The sequence below is a fragment of the Gymnodraco acuticeps genome, unplaced genomic scaffold (assembly GCF_902827175.1).
Source record: "Gymnodraco acuticeps unplaced genomic scaffold, fGymAcu1.1, whole genome shotgun sequence".
In the NCBI taxonomy this organism is placed as follows: domain Eukaryota; kingdom Metazoa; phylum Chordata; class Actinopteri; order Perciformes; family Bathydraconidae; genus Gymnodraco; species Gymnodraco acuticeps.
In genome coordinates, this window is record NW_022990391.1 from 737,401 (window position 1) to 751,905 (window position 14,505).

The following is a 14,505-nucleotide window of genomic DNA, read 5'->3' on the forward strand; positions in this document are numbered from 1 at the left end:
ACCTCTCCTCGTCACAACTCTCCTCGTCATAACTCTCCCCGTCACAACTTCCTCCAGCTCAGTCCGGCCGTTCCCGGTGACTTGATGGAGTGATGGCTATGGGTTCACCCCCCAGGTAGAGGACTAGAAACAGGCTGTCCTCTAAGGTGGATCGGTTAGCTGCCGCCATGGAGCAGATTAAGTCGCTCCTGTTGGCCCTTCAGCCAGGGGCCGGTGTGGGGGCTACTAGCTTCCTCCGGTTGCCACACCTCTGCTTGAGGATGCCATGTCGCTAGCGGCTTCGGCTAAACCTCTTCTATGAAGGGGGGGGGGTCGGGCCCGCTCACCCCCGAGGAGGCTTCCCACTCCTCTGCTCAGAGCTCTCTGCAGGGCACGGAGGACGCCTCCACGGCGGCCATTATTCATGCGGCCCTGGTACGCTTGCAGCTTCAGGTTCCGCAGGCCGACTCGGCTCAGGCTAGCGCCTTCTTTAGGCATAACCCTGCCCCTTTTCACTCCCACTGTTCCTCCTTCAGAGGAGTACCTGAGGGAGCTCCATGCATGCTGGAGAGACACCAGCGTCCTCTCCCACTCTGCTGCCATGCAGGATCCGGTGAGGGTGGGGCTGGGTCGCTTGCCATCCATTGAGCCTGCCATCGCCTCCCCGATTCTGGCTCCTGATGCCAGATGCCCTCGGCCTTAGGGCTGCACGATTTTGGGAAAAAATCGAATTGCGATTTTCCTGACAAATATTGCGATTGCGATTCGAATTGCGATATTTGTTTTTAAGCGACCCAACGGAAGTTGATTGTAAAATGCGGCCATAACTCCGGCTAGGAAGGTCGTATTAAAACGTACTCCCGTTTCTAGCACCCCCGCAGCCCGAGCTACGAGTGAAAAAACTAAACTTACATGAAACTTCCGTTGGGTTGCTTTAAAGTCAAGCTTCAGTTTAAGGTTCACCCTGTAATAGAAACATGTGATGGAGCATTACTAACCTGACTCAGATGGTTTGTTTCACCAAAGCATCTAGGAAAGCTCCATTGGAAGCCATTTGGAAAGGGCAGGCACTTTCAAAAGCACTTGGCAGGTGATTGGATCAATCTGTCTATCACCTTCTTTCATGGGCCACTTCTGATTGGTTAACAATGTCTGGTACATGTGGAGCACAGCACTTCTGATTGGTGTGGATGACTGACACACAAGAAAGAAAAAAAAAATTGTTAAAAAAAAAAAAATTGTTTTTTTTTTTTAAATCGCAAGCTTTGCGATTTGATAATCACATCAATTAAAATCGCGATTTCGATTTAAAATCGATTAATCGTTCAGCCCTACTCGGCCTCAGTGCAGGGTCACAGACAAGCTGCTCTGTAAGGCCTACGACACAGCGGCACGCACGGGCCGTAACGGGAACTCCCTCTCCCATCTGATGCTGGCTGTCTCTACCTCTCTGTAGCGGGCTCCGGCAGAGCCTTCTTTGCTGGTCCTCAGTGATGCATCACTGTAAGCCTTTGCCATAATGTCTAGGGAATTGGGACGAGTTATGTCCTTATTGGTGCAGACTCGTAGCCAGGTTTGGCCTGCTCAGTCACCACTGTCGGAGACATGTCCTCCGTAGTGTGCCAGTCGAGCCAGGGGAGCTGTTTGGGGCAGCTGCCCTGTAGGCACTGGAGCGTGCTGCCCAAGCTAAGCGGACCAGGCAGCAGCTCTCGGGTCTTCATGTGGTGGTCTGCGCAGGTCCCAGCGGCCCACTCATCCGCCTCCCGGGGGCTTTCGTGCCGCCGGCCTTCTAGGGTCCGGAGGCCGGGGGTCTAGGCCCCGAGACTCAGTTACTGGGCTGTCTGTACTTCCGGCCCTTGGGTGGTTTTCACCTTAACCCAGGGGTACGAACCGCAGTTCCGGCCCCTAGCCTTCGGCTGGGCCAAAATGACAGTCGTCAGCGATCCGGAAGAGGCCCTAGCTCTGGCCAAAGAGTTGTCCGTCCTTTTGACCATGGACGCAATCGAGCCAGTAGACCAGGGGTATTCAACTAAAATTCAACGAGGTCCAGTTAGAGAAAATGTCCCCATGCAAAGGTCCGGAACTTCAAAATGTCTAACTTGCTTCATAAATTAGTGTGATATATATTGAAGTAGCTGCAGCTTTATCAACGTCTGCATGTAATCAACAGCTGACTGCCAATCAAATAAAGAAAGTACAATTCAAAAACAACTATGTATTGTCTATTAACATTGAACTATACAGATATACAGTAAATACTGTGGATATGTGTAATGTTCCTCTCGGGCTGCATTTAAAAATAAAATCGAGAAAAAAGATAAAATAGCTTTTGAAAATATGTGCCTCTTAAAGTGCTTAATTTTAGATAAATAAAATAAAGTGTAGCAGCAGCTTGAGTTTCCCTTTTTCTTTGTTAACCGTTTCACATCATGACTTAACAGTTTCAGACGATTATAGAACAATATCAGTCTTTACACATCATAACAATTGAACAGTTTTAAAGTTTCTCTTTCTTTCCCTCTTATATTGCAGTCCCTCACTCACTTTTTTAAAATTCAGTGCGAGAATTGAGCTGGAGCTTGTCCTGCCAGGAGTTTGTAAATCTGGGCTGAAATGGTGTCAGGGCCATTCTCATACACATGCAGGTGCTCATTGGTTACAGTGATGCAAACACAGGTATGGTGAAAAAAGAGAGAACTATTCGAAGCAGGAAAAAAACAGCGTAATATACCATCTGACAAAGACCTGTGCTATAATGCTTCAATTAACTGGCTATTCTTTATAATATACTCAGATCAATAGGAGACAGAGATGTTAAGTTATAAATCAAGGGTTTTTATTATTATTTACAGCAGGGGTGGGGAACCTTTTTCCTTTCAATTTTTACAACATCCTCCGAGGGCCGTACAAATTATTGAACTCAACCTCTGCTTAAAAAAACTAAACTCACAGCTCATTCATTTGGCCTTTCTTTCATTCTGTGCAGGGAAAAAGCAACCAATCCAGATATCTCACCATCACTCACGCATGCATGCATGTGCACGGTGTGGCATGTCCACCAAAACAGAAAGATATGGACACAAGATGTGTGCAAATGTATTTAGTATCCTATCCATGTGAACATGATTTAAGTGGGGGGGGGGGGACCTAACCTCCTCTAGGGGGGCAAGTTCCCTCGGGAAGATTTTTTTTTAAATATTGAAGTTAAAAGCATCAATCTGGTACACTTTGAGAGCAACATTAAGAGATCTATGGATACATCTCTCAACACCCATATGAAACAGAACTGTAAGCAGATTTTTCTTTTTGGATATTTTACAAATCACTCCCCTTTTAAACTCTATTCTTGTTGTTTTTAACAACTTTTTTGTTACTGTCATATAGTATTTTATACCTGTTTTTCATTTAGTCTCATTAATAACTATAATGATCATATCAAGGTGTGCCTTAACCTCACTGAGCTGAGGTTATTTGAGCCTCTCAGGAGAGAGCTCTCTTCCACCTGGTTGTAGAAAAGCTCTTTAAATTCGTTAGCATAGCTAGCTAACCAGATGCTAATAACAACAGTTTGCTGTGCTTACAACTAAAGACACAGCCACGCAAACACTGCGGCATGTGTACGGCTCCTTATGGGTACTGCAATATTTGAAGGGCTGGAGCGGCGTTCCGGTGCTCTCTGTCAACACTCCTTTCAGACGAGACATATACCACGTGAAGACACGTTACGCTCGTGTTGTGTTCAAGTAACCTGTCCTTGGCCAGGAAAAACAGGTACTCACTTGTTTAATTATTTTTGCGGTCTAGATTTCTTCTTTTTTGAAGTGAGAAGTTGTCCGTCCGTCGGACTGACGGACGGACTCCCCACCCCCAACACGAAAACTCTTCGGTTCTCCACGAATTACACAAGTCAACGATATCATCGTTAAAAAAGCGGGAGGTGCCGAAAAATCCCCTATTAATGTATTGATTATAGCTCCGGGTCCGTATAGGTCGGCGTCTGGGTCCGGATCCGGACCGCGGTCCGCCTGTTGCCGACCCCTGCAGTAGACCCTCTGCTCAGCCCAGGGGATTCTACTCGGCGTACTTTTTCGTGAGCAAGAAAGTTGGCGGATTTCGCCTGATCTTGGACCTCAGAGGAATCAACAGATTCCTGAAGGTGCTCCCATTCCATATGCTGACCACAGCACATGCACAGGGGGAGTGGTTCGCAACCGTGGACTGGAGGGATGCTTACTTCCACGTGGGCCGGGCAAGATAGTGCCTTATATTCAGTTCCTCCGGCCCTTGGGCAGACTGGCCCTTAGGCCCGCTGTCGTTGCGCCCCATGCAGATGTGGCTGAACAGCCTTCACTTGGACGCCAAGTGGCACAGGCACAGGAAAGGCAACCACCTTAGCTACTATGAAAACGCAGAGACCGGAAATACTGTTTTCACCCTGTGAGAGTTGACGATAACTTGACATGGACGCTGGTCAATAGAAATGAATAGGGGGAAAGACGTAGCAATCTCACAATTTCAGGGGGGGGGCGCGCAGAGCAACCTCTATAGGTAAAATACGTAGTATATACACATTCTCCTGGTGAGACCTCAAATAATCTTTGTAATATCTATTAACTATGGATCCTACACATCCACTGGATGTAGATTCTAAAAGTAAAATATACACTTCTCACAAAAAATGTAATCAAAAAGCATTTTAATGGCCAAAATATGCTAACATTTTGGATTTCCCCTAAAAATAAGTCGGGTGTCTGCCATTTTTTTTTTCACGTTGGGAAAGTTGTCAATCACGTGACATGGACACTGGTCCTCAGAAATTAATAGGAACAAATATTGTAGGCTTGTCACGTTTTGAGAGGGTTATTTGGGAAAACAAACATAGTTCAGTCAGACAACTCACATGTTTCTTTAACATGTTTATTAGAAGCAGCATATAGTTAAGTTTGGCGACTAGGCTCGGGCATCATCACTCCATAGATATACATAGCACGATGAGTGATGATTAAATAACTAACCCCCGAGCCTACAGGTGGAAGCTGGGGTGGAAGCTGGGGTGGTGGTGGGGCAGCAAGCAGCAGCGACGTAGAGGTTGCTGCAGCAATAGCAGCAGCAAGCAATGCATGGAGAGAGATCTGGCAGGTTAAATAGAGCGGCTTATAAGGAGACTCTGTTTGGTTGGTTGTAGAGTGGCAAGGGGCGTTATGTATGAATGCAGCACAAGTGCTCGAGTTGACTGCCTGAACTAGCTCGCAGGCTTCGCCCCATTTCAGTCAGACAACTCACGTGTTTCTTTAACATGTTTATTAGAAGCAGCATATAATTGAGTTTGGCGACTAGGCTCGGGCATCATCACTCCATAGATATACATAGCACGATGAGTGATGATTAAATAACTAACCCCCAAACCTGCGTGGAGATTAGATACTATCCCCCAAAACTGCGTAGCCCGAGCCTGACGCTGGTGATGTAAATCTGATAAGTAGAGGGCCTGGCGAGCTGCCATGTGGCCATTCCCCTTAAGCACAGCGGCTTTAAGGGGACTATACTACTAAGTGAGACTGCTATGTGTATGCCTGAGGAATAGCCCAGAGCCAATTCTTCCCCGAGCACAGCGGCTTTGAGAGGAATTTCAGTGTTTCCCATATATTGATGTATTTGTGGCGGGCCGCCACAATTAAATATCGTCCGCCACAAATAGATCTCTTAAAAAAATAATGTAAATTTTTTTATTTTTCCAAAAAAAAAAAAAAAAATTCATAAAAAAAGATTTTTTTTTTGAATAAAATATATATTTCATTGTAGAGCGCAGTTACCCGCTCAGCCCCTCTTTGCGTGCTCTTTGCTCTCAACGGCCCCTGAGCCCCGCCCCCTCCTCTCTGCAAGACATTTCTGAAGTTTGAAACCAGATGCCGCGAGAGAATCACTTCACGAATGGTTGGTATATGCCAGAGATGTTCACAAGTCTTTTTTTGCAAGTCCAAGTCAAGTCTCAAGTCTTTGGTCACGAGTCCAAGTCAAGTCTCAAGTCTTTGTGGGGTGAGACTTGATCAAGTCTCAAGTCTTTGGTCACGAGTCCAAGTCAAGTCTCAAGTCTCTAAAAAATAATAGTCTCATGTCTCTTCTGGTTGTAATAAGCCTTCTATTGTCTGCTGCTATCCAGTCTGTTAAGAATACTGCAGAGCTATATCTAAGAAATTCAAAGCATTTACTGTATTATTATCACTCCTATATCTATTAGCATACAGTATCAGAACTGATTAGTTGTTTGTTATATGATCACTTTAAACAGGCTATTGCAATGCAATATGAGGAAAAACATCACACTTTAGCTAAATGCAAACAACTTATAAGCAAAACACTTCAGAATCAGAAATCAGTATCACAAATACTTTATTAATCCCCCGCAGGGAAACTGTGTTAAAAGTACTTAAAAGTAAACATTTGTTCTGTGCCATTTGCAACTAAAAAACTATTGCTGCAATATTATCTGAAATATACTGAACTGGTGATATTAAAACATGACCTGTTCCAAAAGAGATATCGACCATTAACACCATTTATCAGCCAAATGCTGGTAAATCATGGAAGTGGCTGGTACTGTATGTTGCACGCACCAGCCAAACATAACAATGGCAATCTATTGAGTGGCTGGTAACATTTCAACATTCACTAGGCTAGCCATTTGGCCAGTGGACAAAAATGTTAAAATTTGACCTCTGCAACCGTATTGTTTAATTACACTGGGTCTCTAATGACATCTTTTAAGTCTACTATAAATAAACATATTCCTCTATCCTCTCACTCAAACCCAGTGTAATGGTAACCTGATAAACCTGTAACATTAACGTTACGTGGTCAACAATAAACCTGTAACCTGCCTATAAACAGACAGATGTATTTGTATCTATGTATTTTTCTACGTTTAACGTTAGCCAGTAGATGGTGGCAGCGGAACGTAATGATTAACGTTACCGACCTTTTTTATGTCATGTCAAGAGTTGGATGTCAACGCCACTCAACGCAAACAAGTGTGACAAGCAAACATTCACTCATCTTTTTAAATATTCAGTTACAAAGCTAGTAGCAAGCTAAGTTAACATTACATAGCTGATGCTGAGCTAAACATGTTTGCTAACCGTCCATATGCGTTAATGTGACTGACCTCTCCGGGTGAGTTTTCAAGTGCCTGATGAAATTTGACGTTGTTGCACCAGCATCCTTGATTTTAATATTGCAGACTTTGCAGTGTGCGCTCCTTTTGTTGGTGCCGCTGGCGTTTTGTTCGAAGTTTTTATAGTTGAACCTAATTACAAGCGGTACAGCTGCAGGTGTAACATTATAGCGCTCCTAACGTTAGTCAACTACCGACTGCATTTCATTCTTTAACTCTGACGCTGAATGATGTTTGCTCCCTCAAACCAGATGAATATAGAAACATATTTTCAGAGGCAGAAATGGGCTCATCCTGAAGAGGAGCAAACACAGCCTGGAACAGAGGTATTAGAAACACACGTTGGTGGGACACACGCGGGAAAGCTGAACAGTCCGACCAGTGTGATTAGCTATCCAATTAATTAGTTTGAAATATTTCCAGGCTTCAACCAGTGCTAGTGTAGCAGCAAGAGAGGGTCAGGGTGCTGTGGCAGAGCCAGCTAGCTCAGAAGCAGCAGGTGAGATTGATAGAAAACACAGAGAGATATAGAAGCAGGTCAGGTGGTCAGAAAACCGGATTTCTGAGGCATCATTTCTATTCTTCTGTGCCTCATTTCTGTAATTGTGAAGCAAGCAGCAAGCATAGATGCACTGGATTTGATCCAGAGTGGTTGAATATTGTAGTGGACATTTTATTATATCCTGATATGTTTTAACCAAATGTGTCTCATTTGGTTAGATGTGCTGTTTTCCTCTATCTATCCTACTTCAAGGCCACAGAGCTGCTTTGGCTACTGGGTTGAGACTCACACAAAGTCACACGAGAACTTCTACAGCTCAAGGCCAGGTGTCTAATAACAATGTGACCGTGTGAAGACAGATTTCTTACCTTCCCACCCTTTCCTCAATATAAGCTTTGCTACTATATTGAACTGCGCACACTCGCGCAGACATATTTTATACTCTGTGAGACCTGTGTCTATATATATATATTTTTTTTTTATTGTATCTGATGTTTGTTTGAGTCATCGAATAAACATCACCAGAAAGACAACTGTCTGATTCACCATTTATTTGATTTGATCACTTTGACTTGTACTCTACAGTATTGGGGTTTTTAGATTTCCATAACAATATGCCTCCATTTAAGCCATGGCTATACCACACACAGCATGGTCAATTTGATGAATGGGCTGAGCTCTACCCCTGCCAGAGCCTCCTTGGGGGATAGGACTAGTTATCCCCGTTTCTAGTGTCAACTGTGAATGCGATTTCTTGGCGATGAACAGAAAAAGCATCACTTTGAAAAGCACAACAAATTATTATGCATTTTCTTTATTAGTTCAGTTTGTGGTATTCCATTTTGCTTCATCCTCAGGTGAAACCAGACCTTCGAAACCAGCTTCAAGGAGAACACCTGGCTGCCTGCTTGAAGATCTCCATAAATGGACCCTGTCCTGAGGCCTTCCCATAAGATAGGGCATTATAATATTTGTTCAGGAAGCCCCGTAAAATCGGATGTCAAGACAAAGGGTGCAAACTTTGCAACAAGTAGGCTGCAAGGTTTGCACATTGTCTGAACATCTGAAGCATTGTGTAGCCGAGCCACATTTTATTTTGTTTGTTTGTTAGACATCGTAGTGGTGGTGTTCCAGGCAGGATTTGAACTCGGCACTTAGCCCTCAGTTACTCCAGGGAGAATGTAATTAAATGTAAATGTATGTAATCTAATGTAAATCACTTTGGAATAAGGCATCTGCTAATTATATTTTTGGGAGAATAAACCCCACAGATCCTCAACTCCGGTGTGGCTCACTCATTTACAACGCGGGAGGGGGGGGGGGGGGGTGCCCGCCGGGGGGTGCCCCCACAAATAGAATCAAATTCCGTGGGAAACACTGGAGGAATATACTACCTATATACGCTACCTAGTGAAACTGCTATGTGAAGGCCAGGGAACAGCCCGAAAAGCCATCCCCCTTAAGCACCACGGCTTTGAGGGGAATATACTACCTAGTGACTGCTATGTGAAGGCACGGGAACAGCCCGAAAAGCCATCCCCCTTAAGCACCACGGCTTTGAGGGGAATATACTACCTAGTGACTGCTATGTGAAGGCCTGGGAACGGCCGAAAAGCCATCCCCCCTTAAGCACCGCGGGTTTGAGGGGAATATACTACCTATCGAGACTGCTGTATCTAGTCTTGAGGCAGCCCCCCAAGCATGCAGCTATGAGGGGAATATACTATAATCTAACCCAGCAACCACCTGGTATGCAAATAACAGATTTCAATGGAAATACATTTAACATTTATTCAATTATCGAGTAGTGCAAGAGCTCATGGTTCTTTGAGCTGAAAGGATCTCATTCTTATGAAGCCTGACGTAGCGCTGGTATGCAGAAGATGACCGACGGCCCAGGGATTTCAGGGTTGAGGTAGGCAGGAGGAGAGCCGCAGTTGTGGCAGCGCAGATTCTTAAAGAGTGAGGGGAATAGTGACCTGGGGGTAGGTCACAGCTTAGACAGAGATCACGCAGCTTGGACGAGAACCATGATCTCGTCAAGGGTTTGCAGCCATCGATAATGAACAGGGGTGCCGACCCATGTGTCCGAGGGCGATGATGCAGAAAGTTGAGCATGGAAGATAGAGGGCAAAAAACAGTATTAGTTTTGGCAATGATTATCTGAGTTCCTTGACCAGATCTATCAGACTTTGAATGTTTCAAAAACATTGTGTACATTTGATCTTCCAATGTTAAATCATTAAAGGTGATATCATACTGAGGATCAAAGGAGAGAGATCTTGTTGTATATTCACCACACCTGAGAAACCCAAAGAAAGCCATTAACAAGACTGCATCCAACATAATATCGATGTATCGGGAAAAACACCCTTGCCTTAACTTGGAAACCAACTTGTGCACCAGAAAAATAGTAAGAGGCAGTCTTTTATCATTGCCTGGAGGACGTGTCTTCTTGAGGCCGTTGAGGGGCAGTCGAATGGAAGGGTTCCTAAGGATGCTTTCCGATGCTGGGTCTTTACATCTAATGTGGAACTGAATCCCTGCTAGCATTGCTTTTATGCTTTGCACTTGAAGATTGCGGGATTCGAATGAGAATACAATAAATGCACAAACGACAGATATATCTAATGGATAAGAACACAGAAGAAGGTTGATGCAGAAGGAAGAGAAGAAATACCAAGCTGAATCGTAGGCTTTAATTGTGCTTTTGGCTAGTCCAAGTCTCATGTATTTGGAGGCAGAATACAGGAGATCCTCAAGGGGCTTGGATGTGCTTAGTCCAAAATCATTTGGTGGAACGCAGGGCATGGCGAGGTGGTGGGCTTCGCTTGGGGACACATAGCTTTGAACTCCTGAAATTTAAAGCGAGACAGAGCATCAGCTATGCGATTAACATGCCCGGGAATATGAGTAGCTCGCAAGATGAAGTTATTAATTACGCATGTTTAGGTTAAGCGCCGCATGAGACTGTTGATCATTGGTATTTTTGAGCGCCCCTTGTTGATGATGTCAACAGTAGCTGCGTTGTCGCAGAAAACAGTAATTTGTTTCCTTGTCCATCTGGTGCCCCAAATCAAGCAAGCGACAACAATGGGATAGAGCTCGAAGAGGGCGGTCGATTTTGAAGTATTTTCAAGGGACTGAATTTCAATTGGCCAGACATCTGCGAACCATTCATTACAAAATAATCCCCGAACCCGATGGAAGGTGCAGCGTCTGTGAATAACTGGAGATAATCTGAAGACTCCACAAGGTCATTATAAAAGAATGAAATACCATTCCACTCTTCGCACAGAGAGGCCCAGAATCGAAGATCTGAGCGACAACCATCATCTAGGACTATGATGTCTTTAAGGTTTTGGACAGAAGAAGCCAGCGCTAGCAGCCGTGAAACAAATGAGCGGCCGTGTGGGATGATGCGCATTGCAAAGTTAAGGTGGCCTAATAAGGATAAAATATCTCTTTTTGTGATACTAACGGCAGCGGACCATAATTTGATGCCTTCTCTGATGCGGGACAGCTTGTCTTGTGGGAGTGAAGCTTGCATTAGCACACTATCGAGGGTGATACCGAGAAATTCTAAACGCGTGGAAGGGCCTACGGTTTTTTGTTCTGAAAGGGGTACGCCTAGCTCTTTGAAAAGGTTTTTGACTATGCTGCAGGCTGGTGGGGACGAGGGAAAGTCAACTACTAGAAAATCATCTAAAAGATGAAGGACGAAAGGGAGTTTGTAGGTGTTGTAGAGTATCCAGCATAGCGCTTCTGACAAGGTGTCAAAGATACATGGACTACTACGGCAACCGAATGTCAACTTTACTGAGAAGTAAAACTTGGAACGCCATTTCACGCCAAATATATTCCATTAAGAGGGGTGAAGTGGCATGACTTTGAAGGCGTCTACGATGTCTGCTTTACCCCTGCTGACTTAATCATCTGTACAGCATTATCAATGGAAGCATAGAACAGGGAAAAAGGCTCTTTAGGGATTAGGCTATTGATACTCTTGACAGAAGAATCATGGGGAGCAGACTGCAGATTTTTGCAGACATGGGTCACTTTTGGAAGCCAGCATAGACCTGCTAGGAAACCTTGAACTAAGCTTGTGGTAAGGTAATTGACAAAACATCTGTTAGGATGATTAGATAGAGCCTTGGAAAGAGCTGGAACATTCACTGGAGTCGAAGGATGCTTCATGTTATTTCCCCGATTTTACGGGGCGAAGTCTTCTGGGGCATACCGAGCGTGGGTGGCCGTCTCCGCACCAACTACACACATGCATGAATTTACAATTAGGATACGTACAAACACTCATTGAAATTGTTGCATATAGTAGGCTTAAATCCAGAGGGGAATACCTCTCTCTTGGGTAGGTGATTAGCAGTATGGAACATTTGATTCCTAGGCTGGGGCATAGGTTTAGCCGTGGAAAGTTCCTGCTGAGCGGTTCTTGGGCACAGGGAAGTTGAGTGTTAAAAGGAACCACAGATGGAGCATGCAAGGGTTTTATGGCCCGTGAAATGCCTGCTGATGAGAGTCAGATCGATAACAGACCAATCTAATCTCTGATTGTACCGCTGAATATACATGGCTGCTTTAGCAGAGAAGGACATAAGAGAGAGCAAGATCGGCAATGATGGCCAAATACGTATCTAACTCTTCTCTTCGCTGAGGATAGATTTCGCATATAGTGTCTCTAAAGACACCAAAAGCCACGATGAATTCTGCCATAGAAAGAGATTTAGATAGTCTGGGGTCGCTGTCTTTGAGTAGGACGGAGAAATCTCCGCAGTCCACAAATCTTTTGACAGATTCAGATCCACATAACAGAATTTTCACCAGATTGATGTCATGGCCTGCCGATGAGAGCATAAAGTTATACACGCACGTATATATATATATATATATATATATATATATATATATATATATATATATATATATACACCCTGTTATGCGCGATTACAATTTTATAAAAGTTTTATATTTTTAAAATATAAAACGTACCCTTTTAATAATTGCCCCAAAGTGATTTAAACGCAGAAACAATGCTTAAAATGCAGAATGTATGATATACCTGCCAAAATGTGATTCCTGAGAGTCTCAGGAATTGCTGCTGCGGGGGGCAGGAAGCAACAACCCGTGGCTAGAGCTGGGACTGCAGTTCCCAGAGTCCTCAGGGGTGTGACGTTGTCAGGAAGCGGCGTAGCTTGAATGAACGCGGAAGTAATAGCCTGGGCTGCAGAGGAGGGGCCCATGTTGTTTACATTACCGGCAGCGGAAATCGAGCTTTGTTCCAGGGAAAGTATCCTGGAATTCATGCCCTGAAGCGCTGTTTTAGCCTAGAGAAGGGAGGACAGAATGGCAGAATCGTTGTTAACTGAAACAGCTTGTTTCTGCTTTTTTGGGGGCAAATTAACGACTGGCAGGAGCTTTCCCCTTTTTAGGAGCGCTGTTGTTACCGGTACTGGCGTTCGACTGTAGGTTAATCCCGGAACCTTCATTTGCCAGGAGAAATTGAAAAAGATCCTCGTGGTTGAGGCCAGACGGGACTGGTATATTATTACCATACAGCTCATCGAGGATACGATGCACTGGCCATCCGGCCAGTCGTTTCGGCGTGATGCGAGGGGTGCGAGGGGTGCGAGAGCTGCGGCTCGTTTCTGGGGCGTCTGAGCATATCTCCGAGCCAGCCTGTGTTTCGGGGATAATGCCGACTTCTTCCCCCGAGGATGTTGAATCGGTCCCGACTTCGGATAAGGCAGAAGACATTGCAACGTACAGCAGCGACAGCAGCACCTGTAACTTGAAGATCTGATGGGCGGCTTGTAGTAGCAGGCAAGCAGCAGCGACGTAGAGGTAGCAGCAGCAAGCAATGCATGGAGAGAGATCTGGCAGGTTCAATAGAGCGGCTTATTAAGGAGACTCTGTTTGGTTGGTTGTAGAGTGGCAAGGGGCATGAATGCAGCATAAGTGCTCGAGTTGACTGCCTAAACTAGCTCGCAGGCTTCGCCCCATATATTACACGTTTTTTTATGAGACTGGGTTGGGAATGGATATGACACCCAGCATTTGGAATATGTAACAGTCTTTACATGTTATCTGACAAGAATCATATTTTCATAGCTATGACTTTAGCATAGAGTTTAATTTCTGAATTTAGAAGTGATGTTGGCCCAAAACATTCCAACCGTAATGTTCCTAAATCAGACAAAAACTGAGAATAACATTCATGAGGGATGCCATTTATCACAGGAGATTTGCCAAGGTGCATGCCTTCCAAGGCTTCAAATAATTATTCTCAAGTTGAACGTACCCCTTTATGTAATATTGTATGGAGAATCTTACTCATGATGACATTAGCGTGTTTGGAGACATACCTATGCTCCCTAAAGAGGAGGTGATGAAGGTAAATTTAAGCAGGCTGACGACTTCACACCACGGCGACCTCTGACCTCCAGTCAAGATGGCTACCAGTGAGCCGGAGATGATAAGGAGGGAGCATCCTTCACAACACAGTGGTTCATTATCACAAAGGATGACTGCACTGTTACTACATCAAACATTGTGACTAATGTGTTTCAATACTAGAATCAACTGATATTATGACTGAAGAGCACAACATATAGCACTTGGTGTGTCAGTGTAAAGTGTACCTAAATCTGACAAGGTGAGACTGAGGAAGGGAAGCCAGTAACGACAGGAGAACTGGTCCCTGCACTGTGACAAGACAGTGGACATATTAATGGTTATTCCAAAAGCAAATCATGGAATCATTTTAAACCAGCCGTTAGTTGTGTCTGAGTTCACAGACACAACTAACATGAATAACATGTGATACGAATATAAGTAA

At 44.5% G+C, this 14,505-nt stretch overlaps 1 protein-coding gene across 1 annotated transcript in view; it reads right to left on the bottom strand.

Moving 5' to 3' along the window:
- Positions 1-14,505, bottom strand: part of si:dkey-9i23.8 (visual pigment-like receptor peropsin) — a 34,972-nt gene that overhangs the window by 19,262 nt on the left and 1,205 nt on the right. Inside the window, exons 3-4 of the mRNA XM_034224488.1 lie at positions 14,309-14,372; positions 14,033-14,158 (exon numbers count right to left, since the gene is read on the bottom strand). Of these exons, the coding sequence (XP_034080379.1) occupies positions 14,033-14,158; positions 14,309-14,372 (190 nt within the window). The remainder of the gene's footprint in view (positions 1-14,032; positions 14,159-14,308; positions 14,373-14,505) is intronic.